Source organism: Coregonus lavaretus (genome assembly GCF_964263955.1).
Source record: "Coregonus lavaretus genome assembly, chromosome: 32".
Taxonomy (NCBI): Eukaryota; Metazoa; Chordata; class Actinopteri; order Salmoniformes; family Salmonidae; genus Coregonus; species Coregonus lavaretus.
Genome location: NC_140019.1, coordinates 24,567,661 through 24,589,368, shown reverse-complemented (window position 1 = coordinate 24,589,368; position 21,708 = coordinate 24,567,661). Strand labels below are relative to the sequence as shown.

Sequence of the window (21,708 nt, the reverse complement as noted above, 5' to 3'; positions counted from 1 at the left end):
ACAGAGCCATGTTTCTTATCTTATTGATTTCCTGTCCAGAATTTCCTCCCCACTGATATTTTGTGTCAGATCAATAAGTCAGTTTTGTCAGTGATTGTCATTAAGTAAGGTACATAGTCATTTTGATACCAACACAGCAACTATTGAGTCAGGGACTTGTGATTTTAAAATTCGGACGAAAAATGTCAGCCGAAGAAAATCTTCCAAGATGCTTGAGTTACTGTGCAGGTGTCGAATGGTATGGTAATCTATTTGCATTTCAAACAATCTACTGCATAGATCAAACAATCATTATTGAACTCTGGCTTACTGTAACTATGTCTGTGAGTCTGTCCTCCTCAACCTCTATCTTTCTCTCCCCTCCTCTCTTTCTCTCCCCTCCTCTCTTTCTCTCCCCTCCTTTCTTTCTCTCTCCTCCTCTCTTTCTCTCCCCTCCTCTCTTTCTCTCCCCTCCTCTCTTTCTCTCCCTCTCCTCCTGTAGTTCACCTTTAAGGACGTCAAGTTCCGCCAACTGCAGCGGGAGAGTTTTGTGATCTCCAACGACGGGCAGGTCCCCTGTCACTTTGCCTTTATCCCCAAGCTCAACGACTCACAGTACTGCAAGAACTGGCTCCGCGCTGAGCCCAGCGAAGGCTTCCTAGAGCCCAGTAAGTCCCCTTCGCTTTCAGCCAGGCAGTCACGGGCCCTGCGTGGTGGGATACTTTCACAATGTATCCTTCGCTCCTTCCTTCGTGGGATTTCACTGATCTGAGGATCCAAAGATTCACTGTTCAATCAGTTGAATAATCTCCTGGAGGACGGAGAAGGAAGGTCCGGTCCTGAAACAACCGCTAACCCCTACTCCTTAAACACTTGTAGAGAATCAGAATGTTTTTTATAGGTATACAGTAATATGCTGAAAGTCCTACCAAGCCTTTCAGAGGGCATGGAGCTGCTACCATATTGCTTACAGTCCTACCTATCAAATACATTCCTTTAAGATTTACATAAGGTGCATAGGGGCTAGGGGTTGTTTCACAACTGGACTGAAGAATGCATTTGTATAGCATCTCTACTCTGTTGTAACCCATTGTAGCTATGTATGTACTGTTCCCTTATCATACCACCAGGGCTGTGTTCTTGAGGCAACAAAACCAAAGAAAACAGACTGAAACAAGGATTTATCCTACCTGGATTTGTTCTATAAGAAACGCTCATGTCCACTTTCCATTTCAAATAGTTGGCAAACCGTAATGAACATTTCCCCTCTTGGTCTCTCCCCACCAGATGAAACTTTAGAGATCTTCCTGGATGTGTACGTGAGCAAGGACTCAGTGACGCTGCTCAACTCAGGAGAGGACGCCATCGAGGACATCCTGGTGCTGCACCTGGACCGAGGCAAGGACTACTTCATCACCATCTCAGGCAACTACCTGCCCAGTTGCTTCGGTACCTCGCTGGAGACCCTGTGCCACATGAAGAAGCCCATCCGGGAGATCCCCATCACCAAGCTCATTGACCTGGTGAGTGGGACTAGCTAACGTGAAGTTACTGTAGGAGCCAGGGAGGGATACGTTCAAAGTAGGATAGGAGTGATGTATGTATTGTACCGTATTGAAGAGCCATTTAAATAGTCTTCATTGCAGGATTATTTGAACAGTCAATAAATATAGTGTTCATTGCAGGATTAGTTGAACAGTCAATGCAAGGTAAATTTTTTATATACTTCTTCAGTCATTGAAGGCCGCAATGGCAGATAGTTGTTTTTCTCAATGACACTTTTGGCTTGAGAGTCCGCTAAACTTGGTTTCCCTAACCCTAAACCCTCTAAATGGGTAAGAAATGAAAAGCAGCTGACACTGCAGTAGGCCTCAAAGACTGGTGTTGAAGAGCACATAGATTTGGTCTAGATCTTTGTCCATTGGTGCAGAGAGAATTTCTCAACCTGTGGCTGTGTTTAGAATCCCCAAGGGGATAAGGAAGTGGCACATGGTGTGTAGAAATGTCAGAAGGGTTTTCCTGAAACATTGGGAGCATTGACTAAGTCTAGGCTAGTCATATACTCTACTTTACAGTACAAAAAGGCTGTCCATGCATTTCTCCATATTGTTATTTTAGATTGTCTATCTATATCCACCTTGGCCTTAGTTAGATTAGTATGCTATGTTGATATGATCCATTGCAAATGATCTCTTGCTTCCACTGTCACTATTCTAAAGTCATTCTGTTTGACTCTGCACGGGTAGGTTTGGGTGGAATTATTCAATTTAAAGGTGCAATCTGTAACCTTTTGACCCCCTGAAATGCTCAAGAAATCAATACTGAAACATAAAAAGACAACTCATTAAGTCAATCAGTGTGCAGTACACTCGCAAAAAGACCCTCTCTCCCAATCCTGCCAGCACGGGACAATACTTTAAAAACCCCCAGAAATGACCTACAGATTGCACCTTTAACACAGCATATCATTATCTTACTTCCTGACTTCTTGGTGGTTATGCATTATCTCCTGTCTACAGTATCTCCTCTGTTCTCTCTTCTTTCTTTCTCCTCTCTCATTGCCTCTCATTGCCTTCATCATTCCTTTCCAACTCTTCACTGCTGTGCTGGGGGCTGCTGGGGGCGAAGGGAGAGGACAGCTACATGGAAAAGGTAAATTCTACATGGTGTGTCCACCATACAAATAGAATGGTTAGAATCATTCTATGGTGTCCCACTCTCCACTGTCCACTGTAAGGCTAGTCTGATGCCCCGCTGTTGGTCAGCGATATACAGTGGGGAAAAAAAAGTATTTAGTCAGCCACCAATTGTGCAAGTTCTCCCACTTAAAAAGATGAGAGAGGCCTGTAATTTTCATCATAGGTACACGTCAACTATGACAGACAAAAATTTCTTGCCAGAAAATCACATTGTAGAATTTTTTATGAATTTATTTGCAAATTATGGTGGAAAATAAGTATTTGGTCACCTACAAACAAGCAAGATTTCTGGCTCTCACAGACCTGTAACTTCTTCTTTAAGAGGCTCCTCTGTCCTCCACTCGTTACCTGTATTAATGGCACCTGTTTGAACTTGTTATCAGTATAAAAGACACCTGTCCACAACCTCAAACAGTCAGACTCCAAACTCCACTATGGCCAAGACCAAAGAGCTGTCAAAGGACACCAGAAACAAAATTGTAGACCTGCACCAGGCTGGGAAGACTGAATCTGCAATAGGTAAGCAGCTTGGTTTGAAGAAATCAACTGTGGGAGCAATTATTAGGAAATGGAAGACATATAAGACCACTGATAATCTCCCTCGATCTGGGGCTCCACGCAAGATCTCACCCCGTGGGGTCAAAATGATCACAAGAACGATGAGCAAAAATCCCAGAACCACACAGGGGGACCTAGTGAATGACCTGCAGAGAGCTGGGACCAAAGTAACAAAGCCTACCATCAGTAACGCACTACGCCGCCAGGGACTCAAATCCTGCAGTGCCAGACGTGTCCCCCTGCTTAAGCCAGTACATGTCCAGGCCCGTCTGAAGTTTGCTAGAGTGCATTTGGATGATCCAGAAGAGGATTGGGAGAATGTCATATGGTCAGATGAAACCAAAATATAACTTTTTGGTAAAAACTCAACTCGTCGTGTTTGGAGGACAAAGAATGCTGAGTTGCATCCAAAGAACACCATACCTACTGTGATGCATGGGGGTGGAAACATCATGCTTTGGGGCTGTTTTTCTGCAAAGGGACCAGGACGACTGATCCGTGTAAAGGAAGGAATGAATGGGGCCTTCCATCAGCAAGGGCATTGAAGATGAAACGTGGCTGGGTCTTTCAGCATGACAATGATCCCAAACACACCGCCCGGGCAACGAAGGAGTGGCTTCGTAAGAAGAATTTCAAGGTCCTGGAGTGGCCTAGCCAGTCTCCAGATCTCAACCCCATAGAAAATCTTTGGAGGGAGTTGAAAGTCCGTGTTGCCCAGCGACAGCCCCAAAACATCACTGCTCTAGAGGAGATCTGCATGGAGGAATGGGCCAAAATACCAGCAACAGTGTGTGAAAACCTTGTGAAGACTTACAGAAAACAGTTGACCTGTGTCATTGCCAACAAAGGGTATATAACAAAGTATTGAGAAACTTTTGTTATTGACCAAATACTTATTTTCCACCATAATTTGCAAATAAATTCATTAAAAATCCTACAATGTGATTTTCTGGATTTTTTTTCTCATTTTGTCTGTCATAGTTGACGTGTACTTATGATGAAAATTACAGGCCTCTCTCATCTTTTTAAGTGGGAGAACTTGCACAATTGGTGGCTGACTAAATACTTTTTTCCCCACTGTAGGCAACCCAGGTTCTAGTCAAGTAATGTTGCTTTTCAGATTTGACATAAAAACACCTTGAATTTACCAAATATACAGTACCTCGTGTTCTGAATTAGGGAAGCATATTGGTTCAGACAAAACCATGGTCAATTTTTGCATGCTGTTTTGGGATCCAATAATAAACTAAGGTCTTCAGTCACTGCAGGTCTCTAGACCCAGTGGTGTCCTGTCTCTCCATGTTACAGTAGTACTAGTTGTAGTACAGGTCTATAGACCCAGTGGTGTCCTGTCTCTCCATGTTACAGTAGTACCAGTTGTAGTACAGGTATATAGACCCAGTGGTGTCCTGTCTCTACATGTTACAGTAGTACTAGTTGTAGTACAGGTCTATAGACCCAGTGGTGTCTTGTCTCTACATGTTACAGTAGTACTAGTTGTAGTACAGGTCTATAGACCCAGTGGTGTCCTGTCTCTCCATGTTACAGTAGTACTAGTTGTAGTACAGGTCTATAGACCCAGTGGTGTCTTGTCTCTACATGTTACAGTAGTACTAGTTGTAGTACAGGTCTATAGACCCAGTGGTGTCCTGTCTCTCCATGTTACAGTAGTACTAGTTGTAGTACAGGTCTATAGACCCAGTGGTGTCCTGTCTCTCCATGTTACAGTAGTACTAGTTGTAGTACAGGTCTATAGACCCAGTGGTGTCCTGTCTGTCCTTGTTACAGCAGTACTAGTTGTAGTACAGGTCTATAGACCCAGTGGTGTCCTGTCTCTACATGTTACAGTAGTACTAGTTGTAGTACAGGTCTCTAGACCCAGTGGTGTCCTGTCTCTACATGTTACAGTAGTACCAGCTGTACTAGTCCTCAATCTGATAGCCCCATAAGAGTGTAATTAAATGTGCTTGAGTGCATATTATATTTTCTGTATTTCAAAACCCTTATGAAGGCCAGAAGCCCCAACTTGTTCGTTCTACTTTTAGCAATAAATAAGGTTTTTTGTTTAATTCCATTATCCTCCAAGTGTTCCTGAATCTCATTCTCCTCAACTCATGCACCTTGATTGGAAAGAGACAATTCATGGGTGGCTCTCCAGGAACAGGGTACGAGTTAACCTACAGGAGGGTGGCTCTCCAGGAACAGGGTTGGAGTTAACCTACAGGAGGGTAGCTCTCCAGGAACATGGTTGGAGTTAACCTACAGGAGGGTAGCTCTCCAGGAACATGGTTGGAGTTAACCTACAGGAGGGTAGCTCTCCAGGAACAGGGTTGGAGTTAACCTACAGGAGGGTAGCTCTCCAGGAACAGGGTAGGAGTTAACCTACAGGAGGGTAGCTCTCCAGAAACAGGGTAGGAGATAATCTACAGGAGGGTAGCTCTCCAGGAACAGGGTAGGAGTTAACCTACAGGAGGGTAGCTCTCCAGGAACAGGGTAGGAGTTAACCTACAGGAGGGTAGCTCTCCAGGAACAGGGTAGGAGTTAACCTACAGGAGGGTAGCTCTCCAGGAACAGGGTAGGAGTTAACCTACAGGAGGGTAGCTCTCTAGGAACAGGGTAGGAGTTAACCTACAGGAGGGTGGCTCTCCAGGAACAGGGTAGGAATTAACCTACAGGAAGGTAGCTCTCCAGGAACAGGGTAGGAGTTAACCTACAGGAGGGTGGCTCTCCAGGAACAGGGTAGGAATTAACCTACAGGAGGGTAGGTCTCCAGGAACAGGGTTGGAGTTAAAACCTACATCTGCACTCCAATACCCTTAAGGAACAACAGTAGCACTTTGAGAGGCTCTCTAGCTCTTGCAATGACTTAGGCCTAGCTCTTGATATTGTAATTGGCTCTGCAGGCTATCACTGTGACCCACTCCAGTCCTGTGAGTGTGTGTGTGTGTGTGTGTGCGATTGTGTGTCCGTGTGTGTGACCCCCACTGCCAGAGGTTATTTTTGGCCCCACTCTCCCTAGTTCTCAGGTATCCATTTGCAGCTAGACACAAAACAATGTGATCCGCTCCCAGTAGAATGGCTCTCCTCCAAGACGACCCGACATCCAACCCTCGAGATAATCCGGTCTAATATGTTCCCTATACCTAAAATGAAACACGCAATGAGCCATATTATGCAATAATCTTAGGAATGGAATCAACGTTGTGGTCAATGCGATACCTTTAAATTGTCTTGAATGTAATGGCACAAGATTAATCAAATCCTCCTTAGTAATTAAGCAGTTCATAAATTTATGAATTTTTGATTTTTCAGGACCCTGTCTTTCAAAGATAATTCGTAAAATCCAAATACTTCACAGATCTTAATTGTAAAGGGTGTAAACACTGTTTTCCATGCTTGTTCAATTAACCATTAACAATTAATGAACATGCACCTGTGGAACGGTCGTTAATACACTAACAGCTTATAGACGGTAGGCAATTAAGGTCACAGTTATGAAAACTTAGGACACTAAAGAGGCCTTTCTACTGACTCTGAAAAACACCAAAAGAAAGATGCCCAGGGTCCCTGCTCATCTGCGTGAACGTGCCTTAGGCATGCTGCAAGGAGGCATGAGGACTGCAGAAGTGGCCAGGGCAATAAATTGCAATGTCCGTACTGTGAGACGACTAAGACAGCGCTACAGGGAGACAGGACAGACAGCTGATCGTCCTCGCAGTGGCAGACCACGTGTAACAACACCTGCACAGGATCGGTACATCCGAACATCACACCTGCGGGACAGGTACAGGATGGCAACAACAACTGCCCGAGTTACACCAGGAAAGCACAATCCCTCCATCAGTGCTCAGACTGTCCGCAATAGGCTGAGAGAGGCTGGACTGAGGGCTGTAGGCCTGTTGTAAGGCAGGTCCTCACCAGACATCACCGGCAACAACGTCGCCTATGGGCACAAACCCACCGTCGCTGGACCAGACAGGACTGGCAAAAAGTGCTCTTCACTGACGAGTCGAGGTTTTGTCTCACCAGGGATGATGGTCGGATTCGCGTTTATCGTCGAAGGAATGAGCGTTACACCGAGGCCTGTACTCTGGAGTGGGATCGATTTGGAGGTGGAGGGTCCGTCATGGTCTGGGGCAGTGTGTCACAGCATCATCGGACTGAGCTTGTTGTCATTGCAGGCAATCTCAACACTGTGCGTTACAGGGAAGACATCCTCCTCCCTCATGTGGTACCCTTCCTGCAGGCTCATCCTGACATGACCCTCCAGCATGACAATGCCACCAGCCATACTGCTCGTTCTGTGCGTGATTTCCAGCAAGACAGGAATGTCAGTGTTCTGCCATGGCCAGTGAAGAACCCGGATCTCAATCCCATTGAGCACGTCTGGGACCTGTTGGATTGGAGGGTGAGGGCTAGGGACATTCCCCCCAGAAATGTCCGGGAACTTGCAGGTGCCTTGGTGGAAGAGTGGGGTAACATCTCACAGCAAGAACTGGCAAATCCGGTGCAGTCCATGAGGAGGAGATGCACTGCAGTACTTAATGCAGCTGGTGGCCACACCAGATACTGACTGTTACTTTTGATTTTGACCCCCCCCCTTTGTTCAGGGACACATTATTCAATTTCTGTTAGTCACATGTCTGTGGAACTTGTTCAGTTTATGTCTCAGTTGTTGAATCTTGTTATGTTCATACAAATATTTACAAATGTTAAGTTTGCTGAAAATAAACGCAGTTGACAGTGAGAGGACGTTTCTTTTTTTGCTGAGTTTATGTTTCTAACATGTTGTGGTGGTTCACTCAGTATAGTATCTATGTTTCTAACATGTTGTGGTGGTTCTCTCAGTATAGTATCTATGTTTCTAACATGTGGTGGTTCTCTCAGTATAGTATCTATGTTTCTAACATGTTGTGGTGGTTCTCTCAGTATAGTATCTATGTTTCTAACATGTTGTGGTGGTTCTCTCAGTATAGTATCTATGTTTCTAACATGTTGTGGTGGTTCTCTCAGTATAGTGTCTATGTTTCTAACATGTTGTGGTGGTTCTCTCAGTATAGTATCTATGTTTCTAACATGTTGTGGTTGTTCTCTCAGTATAGTATCTATGTTTCTAACATGCGGTGGTTCTCTCAGTATAGTATCTATGTTTCTAACATGTTGTGGTGGTTCTCTCAGTATAGTATCTATGTTTCTAACATGTGGTGGTGGTTCTCTCAGTATAGTATATATGTTTCTAACATGTTGTGGTGGTTCTCTCAGTATAGTATCTATGTTTCTAACATGTGGTGGTTCTCTCAGTATAGTATCTATGTTTCTAACATGTCGTGGTGGTTCTCTCAGTATAGTGTCTATGTTTCTAACATGTTGTGGTGGTTCTCTCAGTATAGTGTCTATGTTTCTAACATGTTGTGGTGGTTCTCTCAGTATAGTATCTATGTTTCTAACATGTTGTGGTTGTTCTCTCAGTATAGTGTCTATGTTTCTAACATGTTGTGGTGGTTCTCTCAGTATAGTATCTATGTTTCTAACATGTTGTGGTTGTTCTCTCAGTATAGTGTCTATGTTTCTAACATGTTGTGGTGGTTCTCTCAGTATAGTATCTATGATTCTAACATGTTGTGGTGGTTCTCTCAGTATAGTATCTATGTTTCTAACATGTTGTGGTTGTTCTCTCAGTATAATATCTATGTTTCTAACATGCGGTGGTTCTCTCAGTATAGTATCTATGTTTCTAACATGTTGTGGTGGTTCTCTCAGTATAGTATCTATGTTTCTAACATGTGGTGGTGGTTCTCTCAGTATAGTATTTATGTTTCTAACATGTGGTGGTTCTCTCAGTATAGTATCTATGTTTCTAACATGTTGTGGTGGTTCTCTCAGTATAGTGTCTATGTTTCTAACATGTTGTGGTGGTTCTCTCAGTATAGTATCTATGTTTCTAACATGTTGTGGTTGTTCTCTCAGTATAGTGTATATGTTTCTAACATGTTGTGGTGGTTCTCTCAGTATAGTATCTATGTTTCTAACATGTTGTGGTTGTTCTCTCAGTATAGTGTCTATGTTTCTAACATGTTGTGGTGGTTCTCTCAGTATAGTATATATGTTTCTAACATGTTGTGGTGGTTCTCTCAGTATAGTATCTATGTTTCTAACATGTTGTGGTGGTTCTCTCAGTATAGTATCTATGATTCTAACTTGTTGTGGTGGTTCTCTCAGTATAGTGTCTATGTTTCTAACATGTTGTGGTGGTTCTCTCAGTATAGTATCTATGTTTCTAACATGTGGTGGTTCTCTCAGTATAGTATCTATGTTTCTAACATGTTGTGGTGGTTCTCTCAGTATAGTATCTATGTTCCTAACATGTTGTGGTGGTTCTCTCAGTATAGTATCTATGTTTCTAACATGTTGTGGTGGTTCTCTCAGTATAGTATCTATGTTTCTAACATGTTGTGGTGGTTCTCTCAGTATAGTATCTATGTTTCTAACATGTGGTGGTTCTCTCAGTATAGTGTCTATGTTTCTAACATGTGGTGGTGGTTCTCTCAGTATAGTATCTATGTTTCTAACATGTTGTGGTGGTTCTCTCAGTATAGTATCTATGTTTCTAACATGTTGTGGTGGTTCTCTCAGTATAGTATCTATGTGTCTAACATGTTGTGGTGGTTCTCTCAGTATAGTATCTATGTTTCTAACATGTTGTGGTGGTTCTCTCAGTATAGTATTTATGTTTCTAACATGTTGTGGTGGTTCTCTCAGTATAGTATCTATGTTTCTAACATGTTGTGGTGGTTCTCTCAGTATAGTATCTATGTTTCTAACATGTTGTGGTTGTGTGTGTTACTTCAGGAGAAGTCCAGGGTGAGCTTCCTGATGGTGGACAGTGCTGGCACGGAGGACAAGCCCTTAAAGATCCCCAAGGAGGTGTGGCTGCTGGTGAACCACCTCTTTACCCAGTCCTGCCAGCAGGTGAGAGGATAGTTAGGGGAAATGTTCAAAGCACTATTATTTCTAGGTTGTACGGCATTAGAGTATGCTTTTAATCTCAATTATGAAGATTCTCAAATGCTGTTGCAATAAATTTGAATGATTTTCAGAATGAGGTATTTCTTCGAGGGGTAACCTTGGTTAACCTGGAATCCAAACGGATTATCACTCCATTTCACTATTGTTACTTCTGTTGGACAGAGCAAAACAGCGCAAAATTCAGTTTGCTTTCCAGGCTAACCCTTCTAGGCAGTATTCTAGACTTAGTCTCTCAGCCTGTAAATAGTATTTTACCCTACCCTTATTACAATGTCATTTCAAAATGATATTCTCCTGTAAACTCCTTGCCGCTCTTCCAGGAGGACCTGTTCCAGACACCGGGCCTGCAGGAGGAGCTGCAGAGTATCATCGACTGCCTGGACACCAGCATTCCTGACTCCATCCGTATCCTCACTCATATGTCCCCAGTCGTTCCTGACTCCATCCGTAATCCTCACTCATATGTCCCCAGTCGTTCCTGACTCCATCCGTAATCCTCACTCATATGTCCCCAGTCATTCCAAACCCCCTGGCACAGATCCACTAGTAGGCCCAGCCCTGTAACAGGACACTGTGACTGAGATGCCACACAGTTAGATGGGTCCCTGCGATAAAGCGGCTGCTATACACAGACTGCTGCCAAGGCATGTGCTGGTAGCATTAGGGTGAGCTACATCCACCACATGCGCTACATAGATTAGCAGTGTGGCTGAAGTATGATATCTGTGGTAGTTGGGGTTTACGGTGTGCAAACTTCCTGTCCATACGTATGCTCACGCATCAACACACACACAACCAGCTTGTTTGAGGGGATCAGTTTGAACTGATTGCTAATCTTCATCACATAATGAGTTGCTATTTAGGATTCAAGGTGATTTGTAGATCAGTGATTCTGCGCAGTATGACAGCAATGTAGTCAAGTTCAAACACGCACACCCACCCTCGGCCACAAATCTGTGTTCCCCCGACTGTGTTCCCCCGACTGTGTTCCTGACTGTTCCTTGACTGTGTGTGTCAGCTGGTTGTAACCACTCGGTGGCTGAGGCCCTGTTGATATTTCTGGAAGCTCTGCCTGAGCCAGTGGTGTGTTACGAGCTCTACCAGCGCAGCCTGGACTGCTCCCATGACAGCCGCCTCTGCAAACAGGTGCAGTGAATTGAATTACGATTTTAGGGTGGCCTAACGTTAAATATTTCCACATAAAAATCAATTTAAATGAATCTGGAAATGGATATGAGTAGGAGTCATTGACTTCTGTTGAATCGATAAAGTTCATGTGTATGATCATTGCATACCATAAGACATAGTTTGTCCTCTAGGCTCTACAAGGGTCTGGTTGGGGTTGTCATCTGTCTTTTCTCTGGGCTGTTTTGGCAGTTGATCTCGCAGCTGCCCCGGGCTCACCGCAACGTGTTCCGCTACTTGATGGCGTTCCTCAAGGAGCTGCTGAAATACGCCCACAACAACAACCTCACTGCCAGCCTCATAGGTCAGTTCCCCATGGCCACATGCTCTCTAACCTACATGTGCTTTTTCAGTAGGGTACACTGCAGCAAAGCGTAATGCAACGGAATGCAAATATCTGTGTTCTTATTGGATATAGTAGTATGTCCCCGCTTCACTCCATTTCAAAACATATCTTCCCTACTGAAAATTACCCTGATTTTAGGGTCAATACTATTCAGGAAATGAAATTCCCAAGCCTAGAATTGAAAAATGTCATTTATTTTCAGTAACGTTAATAAAACCATTTAACTGGAATTTCAATTCAGTGAATCCTGAATGAATTGAAATGAAACGGATCTAAACCCCTGTTTTGAAATGCCTCTGTTTTTCACATCTTCCTCTATCTCTCTCTCCTCCACTGTGCCCATGCCAGCTACCCTCTTTGCCAGCCTGCTCATCCGGCCCCCGCCCAACATGGTGGGCCGACAGACCCCGCAGGACCGACAGAGAGCCATCGACTTCATCCTGGGCTTCCTCATGGGAGGGGACGAGGAGTGAGGGTTCAGGGGTCAGACAGCCTGGACCTTTTGATGACAGACTGAGGAATGGGCTTTTGGTGGACACAAGGCGTATGTATGTGTGTGGGAGAACGAACAGTGCAATTATATGGGACCCTCTCTTTTATCAGACTCATATCAATGCCCCTGCCCCCAGCCTTTGTAGTGCTGTACTTCAGTCACTCACAACCGTCACCATTGACCAAGTCCCATAGTTTTCACCTCTGGCCATAGTGTGGCTGCAGGACCAGGAGTTTAGGTGTTGGCAGCTTGGAGTGAAAGTGAACAGTCAACTGACTGACGCCCCTCTCCCCAGGTGACCCCCATGCCCCATTCAACCCCCATGCCCCATTCAACCCCCACTGAGGGCTGTTCCGTGCCCCATTCAACCCCCACTGAAGGCTGTTCCGTGCCCCATTCAACCCCCCACTGAGGGCTGTTCCATGCCCCATTCAACCCAATGGAAGTATGAAATGTATGTATGAACCCGTAGATACTAAGATAATGATGATCCGTTAGTCCGTTACACTAACGATACACATAGAGGGTCGTCCAGAAGATTTGGATCGCATTCTACCTGGCGGATACTCCTCTGAGTGAACTATTACCTGACGGATACTCCTCTCAGAGTGAACTATTACCTGACGGATACTCCTCTCAGAGTAAACTATTACCTGACGGATACTCCTCTCAGAGTGAACTATTACCTGGCGGATACTCCTCTCAGAGTGAACTATTACCTGACGGATACTCCTCTCAGAGTGAACTATTACCTGACGGATACTCCTCTCACAGTGAACTATTCAAACCATGGGTACATAGTGATATTGGACGCAAGAGACTTCTGGTGAACACAGAGACACTGAATGAATTCCGATCAAGGAAGATTGACGTTCTTCTACAAGATAATGATGACAATCAGGAGCAGTTCTTTCTGGGATACATATTGGGAGATGTGTTAGAACTGTCAGTGGGCTGGAGTTTAAACTAATGTTATATATATTTTTTCCTTACATAACTTTGTACCATCTTTAGAGTTTATTTCATCTTCATACTTATTTTAAGAGACCACATTTTGGATATTGTTTGACCGCCCATGGTTGTTCAAACCCACCTTTTGCTTCTGGCATACTGAAACACGTGTTGTTCAATATCAGTGAAGGTGTGTTGTGATTGTGTGTACAGTGCCTTGCAAAAGTATTCATCCCCCTTGGCGTTTTTCCTATTTTGTTGCATTAAAACCTGTAATTTAAATGGATTTTTATTTGGATTTCATAATGGACATACAGAAAATAGTCCAAATTGGTGAAGTGAAATGAAAAAAATAACCAAGCAAGCTGCACCATGAAGACCAAGGAGCTCTCCAAACAGGTCAGGGATAAAGTTGTGGAGAAGTACAGATCAGGGTTGGGTTATAAAAAAATATCAGAAACTTTCAACATCCCACGGAGCACCATTAAATACATTATTAAAAAATTGAAAGAATATGGCACCACAACAAACCTGCGAAGAGAGGGCTGCCCACCAAAACTCATAGACCAGGCAAGGAGGGCATTAATCAGAGAGGCAACAAAGAGACCAAAGATAACCCTGAAGGAGCTGCAAAGCTCCACAGCGGAGATTGGAGTATCTGTCTATAGGACCACTTTAAGCCGTACACTCCACAGAGCTGGGCTTTACGGAAGAGTGGCCAGAAAAAAGCAAACACGTTTGGTGTTCGCCAAAAGGCATGTGGGAGACTCCCCAAACATATGGAAGAAGGTACTCTGGTCAGATGAGACTAAAATTGAGGTTTTTGGCCATCAAGGAAAACACTATGTCTGGCGCAAACCCAATACTTCTCATCACCCGAGAAAAAGAATGGGCAAAAATCCCAGTGGCTAGATGTGCCAAGCTTATAGAGACATACCCCAAGAGACTTGCAGCTGTAATTGCCGCAAAAGTCAATACTCTACAAAGTATTGACTTTGGTGGGGTGAATAGTTATGCACACAAGTTTTCTTTATTTTTTCTTATTTCTTGTTTGTTTCACAATAAAAAATGTTTTTGCATCTTCAAAGTGGTAGGCATGTTGTGTAAATCAAATGATACAAACCCCCCCAAAAAATCAATTTTAATTCCAGGTTTAAGGCAACAAAATAGGAAAAATGCCAAGGGGGGTGAATACTTTCGCAAGCCACTGTAACTTAATCTTGAGCCTTATCGTGAGTTTGGCTGATTTCTCCATTCAAGTACATTACAACTCTGAACCCAAGTCACACTAACTTCACAATAGAGTGATCAGTCAACACTCCTGCATTTATATGCTATTCTACGGGCCAGTTTCTCAGACCCAGATTCATCTTATTGGAGATTAACTTTCTCTATTGAGCATGCTTTTTTAGTTCAAGTGGTTCAATGTGGTTGTCTCACCCAGCTATCTTAAGATGAATGCACTAATTGTAAGTCGCTCTGGATAAGAGTGTCTGCTAAATGACTAAAATGAGTAGGCTTTTAATCTGAGTCCGTAAACCGTCCCTACAGTGTGTGTGTTACATAACAAGGACAAACCCACTACAGTATCGATGTCTTAACTGTTGTAAACAGTCCCTCTCCTGTCCCCATTGACCTCCTGTGGGTGTTTGACTCTGTTGTCACCTCTTACTATGGTGCTGCAAACTGTCTTCAATATGTATGTGCTGTTTGTTGGTCATGCAGGTGGTACCATCGTTTAAAGTTTCCTCATGCTTGTTTATAATTTCTTGCCTCGCTGTTTGCCTTCATACTGGTTAGAGCCTCATTGTATTGGGCCTGTGTGCTCAGGCAAGGGCCTTTGTTGTCACTGTCTCCGTCAGTCGATTCAGACAATATAATGCCCTGTTTTGCTGTCTGAGGTGCATCTAAAGTAGCACCCTATTCCCTATATAATGCACTACTTTTGACCAGAGAGCGCTGGTCAAAAGTAGTGCGTTATATAGGGAATAGGGTGCCATTTCGGATGCACCCTAATACTTTTTTTCAGTGACAAAGCATTTTTTACAGTGCAGGTTGAACAGGATTTAGTAGTTCATTACTCTCCGCTGAGACGAAACCGGTTTGCCACAGAGGAAATGTTTTTTTTCCCGCTGTCGTGGAACATGTTATGGTTAATGAAACGAGGAACTCCAATGCTGTGCCATTTCCCTTTGTTTTCCACACTGTCGTCTAGTAACGTTAGTAATAACGCGTCAAAACAGCTCCTGGCTGGCCTGTTGTGTGTCATGGTTGGTCTATGACACTCGTTTCCACTTTCCACTGGAAACGTTTCCCTGTCTTATGTCTCCAGTCAACTAATCTAGCCAGAAACGCCTGTTACTTAGTCAACAGACACGTAAGGACGAGCCTGGTTCCATACACTGTGCTGTAGCAAACCCCTCTATGGTGGTCATGCCACATGTAAGGTGTGACAGCATTGAAGATTTGCCAACACCATACACAGTATAGAACCAGGCTACTATAGGCCCAGGCTACTACAGAACCAGGCTATTATAGGTCCAGGCTACTACAGAACCAGGCTACTATAGGTCCAGGCTACTACAGAACCAGGCTACTACAGGTCCAGGCTACTACAGGTCCAGGCTACTACAGAAAATGCATTCAAAGTTTTAAACAGTGTTTTAACGTTACATAATCTCATCATTTACACACTGACAGGCTGTTAATCAAAGCACTTAACGGTTTGGTTGTCTCTCTGTCAGCTCTCACCCAGAGAGGAGTTTGAGTGGAGTTGGCCCAAGTCTTGTGTAACTTCCTGTGCCTCACTGCAATCATCCGTACAGTACATTCCTAAAATGGGCCAGACGCGCTCGTAGTATTCTTCAGAGTTCTTTGCTTAGCTTTGCCAAACCATGACTAGCCCTGGATTGATTGGTCCTTCCTGTTGTCTCGGACTCTAACCAAGGAGGAACAGTGAATCTGAGATTGTCATCTCATTCACAACACAAAGATTTTACATCAGAGAGAAGGCCAACCCCAGCTGAAGAGATATTGTCAGAATTTAATAGTCAAATTGGGAGATATTGTCCTAGCTGTCTCTTCATCTGTGGTCTGTCTGTGTTTTCAAGTGCTGTCTTTTCCTGCTCTGCTCTCCTTCATACCTTGGGTTTTGTAATGGTCTGTCTAGTAATAATGGTACATATGCAAAGGAAAACTTGCACACCTGTTTTTGGTACTTTTAATTTATTTAACGGAAATAAAATAATGTATGAAAAACACACTTTGTATCTAACCTCTTTATTGGTGTACCCAGATGTTCACAGGTGAAACCCTCAATAGGTCCAGCTGTTTGAGCACACAGCCCTTTGGGAATCTTTTATATCCTGTAAAAAACAATATGGTGACAGACTTACTATGGCTGACTTGTCTGCTCCATGTGAAATGTCCAGCTGCTGACGCTAACCCCTGTGGTTAGACCAGTCAGTGGGCCGTGAGAGATCCATCGCCTGGATGCAACATCCCCCCTCTTCTCCATGTATAAAGCCCTCAACCTGGACTCACTATCATCCGTTTGCCTGTGTTAGTTACTGTAGCCCCAGCCTGCAGTACCTGTCCCAGTCCCAGGACCAACCATGGCCATGCTGAGAGTGTCGTCCTACCGCCGGCAGTTTGAGGAGGAGTTGGAATGGAGGGTCCAACAGAGGTTGTGGAGGGCAGTACCGCTCCTCGGCAGTCAAGGCCAGGTCAGTGTGTGGATTGTTGGTAGCCCGCTCACCTCTACATGGATTAGAGGGCCTGGGTCCTGTTCAGTAGGGGGGAAAGGATTTAAAAACACTGAAACGTGGAGGTACTACCTTGTCCAATAATAAGACTTGTTTTCTGTTGCAAAATGTTTTGCTATGGTGAGCCCTACTGAACATGACCCTTAACATACGGACCACAGGAGATGATCTGTATGGAGATCACTGTGCACCGAGGATGGTTTACTACAGGGTTTCTCAACCTTTTTTTCTACCAGAGGCTGGCAAGCTTCTTGGGGGACCTCTTCCATTAAACTAGAATGTATCAGACAACCCTCTGAAGGACCGGGCAGCAATATCCCAGGGACCGTTGCTGGTCCAGTTGCCAGAGGTTGAGTGACACTGGTTTACTACATTTACATTTTACATTTATTTAGCAGACACTCTTATCCAGAGCGACTTACAAATTGGTGCATTCAACTTATGATAGCCAGTGGGACAACAACCTTTTTTTAAATTATTTTTTTATGGGGGGTGGGGGAAGAAGGATTACTTTATACTATTCCAGGTATTCCTTAAAGAGGTAGGGTTTCAAGTGTCTCCGGAAGGTGGTCAGTGACTCCGCTGTCCTGGCGTCGTGGGGGAGCTTGTTCCACCATTGGGGTGCCAGAGCAGCGAATAGCTTTGACTTGGCTGAGCGGGAACTGTGCTTCCGTAGAGGTAGGGGAGCTAGCAGGCCAGAGGTGGATGAACGTAGTGCCCTCGTTTGGGTGTAGGGTCTGATCAGAGCCTGAAGTTAAGGAGGTGCCGTTCCCCTCACAGCTCCGTAGGCAAGCACCATGGTCTTGTAGTAGATGCGAGCCTCAACTGGAAGCCAGTGGAGTGTGCGGAGGAGCGGGGTGACATGAGAGAACTTGGGAAGGTTGAACACCAGACGGGCTGCAGCGTTCTGGATAAGTTGTAGGGGTTTAATGGCACAGGCAGGGAGCCCAGCCAACAGCGAGTTGCAGTAATCCAGACGGGAGATGACAAGTGCCTGGATTAGGACCTGTGCCGCTTTCTGTGTAAGGTAGGGTTGTACTCTGCGAATGTTGTAGAGCATGAACCTGCAGGATCGGGTCACCGCTTTGATGTTCGCAGAGAATGACAGGGTGTTGTCCAGGGTCACGCCAAGGTTCTTTGCACTCTGGGAGGAGGACACAATGGAGTTGTCAACCGTGATGGCGAGATCATGGAGCGGGCAGTCCTTCCCCGGGAGGAAGAGCAGCTCCGTCTTGCCGAGGTTCAGCTTGAGGTGGTGATCCAACATCCACACTGATATGTCTGCCAGACATGCAGAGATGCGATTCGCCACCTGGTTATCAGAAGGGGGAAAGGAGAAAATTAATTGTGTGTTGTCTGCGTAGCAATGATAGGAGAGAACATGTGAGGATATGACAGAGCCAAGTGACTTGGTGTATAGAGAGAATAGGAGAGGGCCTAGAACTGAGCCCTGGGGGACACCAGGGGTGAGAGCACGTGGTGCGGAGACAGATTCTCGCCACACCACCTGGTAGGAGCGACCTGTCAGGCAGGACGCAATCCAAAAGTGAGCAGCACCGGAGATGCCCAACTCGGAGAGGGTGGAGAGGAGGATCTGATGGTTCACAGTTTTAAAGGCAGCGGATAGGTCTAGAAGGATAAGAGCAGAGGAGAGAGAGTTAGCTTTAGCAGTGCGGAGAGCCTCCGTGACACAGAGAAGAGCAGTCTCAGTTGGATAACCAGTCTTGAAACCTGACTGGTTTGGATCAAGAAGGTAATTCTGAGAGAGATAGCAGGAGAGTTGGCTAGAGACGGCATGCTCAAGAGTTTTGGAGAGAAAAGAAAGAAGGGATACTGGTCTGTAGTTGTTGACATCGGAGGGATCGAGTGTAGGTTTTTTGAGGAGAGAGAGGGGAGAAAGGAGTCAAAGCAAAGGGTAGGGCAGTGTGAGCAGGACCAGCGGTGTCATTTGACTTAATAAATGAGGATCAGATGTCGTCAACCTTCTTTTCAAAATGGTTGACGAAGTCATCCACAGAGAGAGAGGAGGGAGGGGGAGGAGGAGGAGGATTCAGCAGGGAGGAGAAGGTGGCCTAGGGTTAGAGGCAAAGGCTTGAAATTTAGAGTGGTAGAAAGTGGCTTTAGCAGCGGAAACAGAGGAAGAGAATGAAGAGAGGAGGGAGTGAAAAGATGACAGGTCCGCAGGGAGTCTAGTTTTCCTCGGCTGCCCGGAGCCCTCTTCTGTGAGCTCGCAATGAGTCGTCAAGCCACGGAACAGGAGGGGAGGACTGAGCCGGCCGGGAGGATAGGGGACATAGAGAGTCAAAAGATGCAGAAAGGGAGGAGAGGAGGGTTGAGGAGGCAGAATCAGGAGATCGGAGGGAGAAGGATTTAGCAGAGGGAAGAGATGATAGGATGGAAGAGGAGAGAGTAGCGGGAGAGAGAGAGCGAAGGTTGCGACGGCACATTACCATCTGAGTAGGGGCAGAGTGAGTAGTGTTGGAGGAGAGCGAGAGAGAAAAGGATACAAATTAATGGTCGGAGACTTGGAGGGGAGTTGCAGTGAGATTAGTAGAAGAACAGCATCTAGTAAAGATGAGGTCAAGCGTATTGCCTGCCTTGTGAGTAGGGGGGGACGGTGAGAGGGTGAGGTCAAAAGAGGAAAGGAGAGGAAAGAAGGAGGCAGAGAGAAATGAGTCAAAGGCAGACGTAGGGAGGTTAAAGTCCCCCAGAACTGTGAGGGGTGAGCCATCCTCAGGAAAGGAACTTATCAAGGCGTCAAGCTTATTGATGAACTCTCCAAGGGAACCTGGAGGGCGATAAATGACAAGGATGTTAAGCTTGAATGGGCTAGTGACTGTGACAGCATGCAATTCAAATGAGGAGATAGACAGATGGATCAGGGGAAAAAGAGAGAATGTCCACTTGGGAGAGATGAGGATTCCTGTGCCACCGCCGCGCTGACCAGATGCTCTTGGGGTATGCGAGAACACATAGTCAGACAAGGAAATAGCAGTAGGAGTAGCAGTGTTTTCTGTGGTAATCCATGTTTCCGTCAGCGCCAAGAAGTCGAGGGACTGGAGGGTATCATAGGCTGAGATTAACTCTGCCTTGTTGGCCGCAGAACGTCAGTTCCAGAGGCTGCCGGAGACCTGGAACTCCACGTGGGTCATGTGCGCAGGGACCACCAGATTAGAGTGGCAGCAGCCACGTGGTGTGAAGCGTTTGTATGGCCTGTGCAGAGAGGAGAGAACAGGGATAGACAGACACATAGTTGACAGGCTACAGAAAAAGGCTACAATAATACAAAGGAGATCAGAATGAAATGAACTAAACATCTGGGAAAGCGAGAGAGCGGGGCCTCCCTCACTTACGTTTCACTGAAACACTCAAATATAACTCTCCCAACTTCCACTTTAGAAATTATAATTGTTATAAACTACAGCGGTTCAATGTTTTCTAGGAATAGACTCTAACTTAGTTTATTCAGCTAGCTAACTTGGTACTTCCGTGAAAACCATCCAGGGCACCGAATCCTATGACGCCATAGCCAACTAGCATGCCAGCCTCCAATAACACGGTTTAGCACCAATACTCGGTTACAACAAACCACCAGTGTGTTAACACGCCAAGCAGATCATTCGTGTCCGTGTCTAACGTTGTGTAAAGTTTTGGGTTAGTTTTGACAGTTTGAGTGAGTACGTCGTCAATTTATTCAGCCAGTTAGTTAGCTAGAATAGTTAGCATACTAGCTAGCCATTGCTCTCTGCCAACGAACCAACCCCTCCTCCCACGACACGAAACACAGAGAGAGCCAAGCTAACGTTAACTAGTCACCCATGTCCTGAATTCCCTTGAACGACTCTGGTTACCAGTATGTAAAAACAAAACAAAAATAAATGTAGGTTATAACTTACCCTTAGTAGCTACTGTTAGCCAGTTAAGTGCAAAGCTAACCACTGAATCGATTCAGCCAGTTCGCGTCTGTCCCAACGGAGAGAAAGCGTCTCCAAATATTACAGCTAGGTCGTTCCAACTATTGTTTAGTTAGCTATCCAGGTAGCAACAAGCTAGCTACATTTCAAGTAATAGTAGCTACTAACTACTATTATTCTACAATGTAAAAAATAAAGAAAAACCCTTGAATGAGTAGGTGTGTCCAAACCTTTGACTGGTACTGTATATACACTAGATCAATGGTTCCCAACCATACTAGTGTCACGACTTCCGCCGAGGCTGCCCCCCCTCCTGGTTCGGGCATGCTTCGGCGTTCGTCGTCACCGGAGTCCTAGCTACTGCCGATTCCTTTCTCATCACTCCACTTGTCATGTCTTGTCAGTCACACACACCTGGTGCTCATTCCCCTAATTAGTATGTGTATAAGTGTTCCCTCTGTTCCCCTTGTCTTTGTGAGTGATTGTTTGTTGTGAGAGCGTGTAGCTCGGTTGAGCTACTATTCACTGTGTTTATGCCAATGTGGATGTTTTCCCTTGTAATAGTTTCGTTTTACGCTTTGGGCGTTTTAATTATGTAAACATAATAAACTCTGGACTTCGGTGTTTTACCTCCTGCGCCTGACTCCTTCATTCACACCTCGTCACAACTAGGAGGAGGCTAAGGGGTTAAATCTTCTGTTTGTATTGTGTTGTGCAAACTTGAGATTGGTTGAGACATACAGTACTTGTAAGGACAATGCTTTATGGTAATTTGTCAGTCGTGGCCAATTGT

At 45.0% G+C, this 21,708-nt stretch overlaps 1 protein-coding gene across 4 annotated transcripts in view; it reads left to right on the top strand.

The window, feature by feature from the left end:
• The window catches only part of LOC311107791 (inositol polyphosphate 5-phosphatase OCRL-like), a 36,645-nt gene extending 20,161 nt beyond the window's left edge, over window positions 1-16,484 (top strand). For 3 of the 4 annotated variants that reach the window (XM_084150339.1, XM_084150338.1, XM_084150336.1), the window contains 8 exons: window positions 482-647; window positions 1,267-1,502; window positions 2,608-2,631; window positions 10,086-10,205; window positions 10,583-10,667; window positions 11,281-11,408; window positions 11,640-11,751; window positions 12,142-16,484. In XM_084150339.1, the coding sequence (XP_084006465.1) occupies window positions 482-647; window positions 1,267-1,502; window positions 2,608-2,631; window positions 10,086-10,205; window positions 10,583-10,667; window positions 11,281-11,408; window positions 11,640-11,751; window positions 12,142-12,266 (996 nt within the window). In that variant the 3' untranslated portion in view covers window positions 12,267-16,484. The remainder of the gene's footprint in view (window positions 1-481; window positions 648-1,266; window positions 1,503-2,607; window positions 2,632-10,085; window positions 10,206-10,582; window positions 10,668-11,280; window positions 11,409-11,639; window positions 11,752-12,141) is intronic. The other variant, XM_084150337.1, reaches the window with a different exon arrangement.
• The last annotated feature ends 5,224 nt before the right edge of the window (window positions 16,485-21,708 follow it).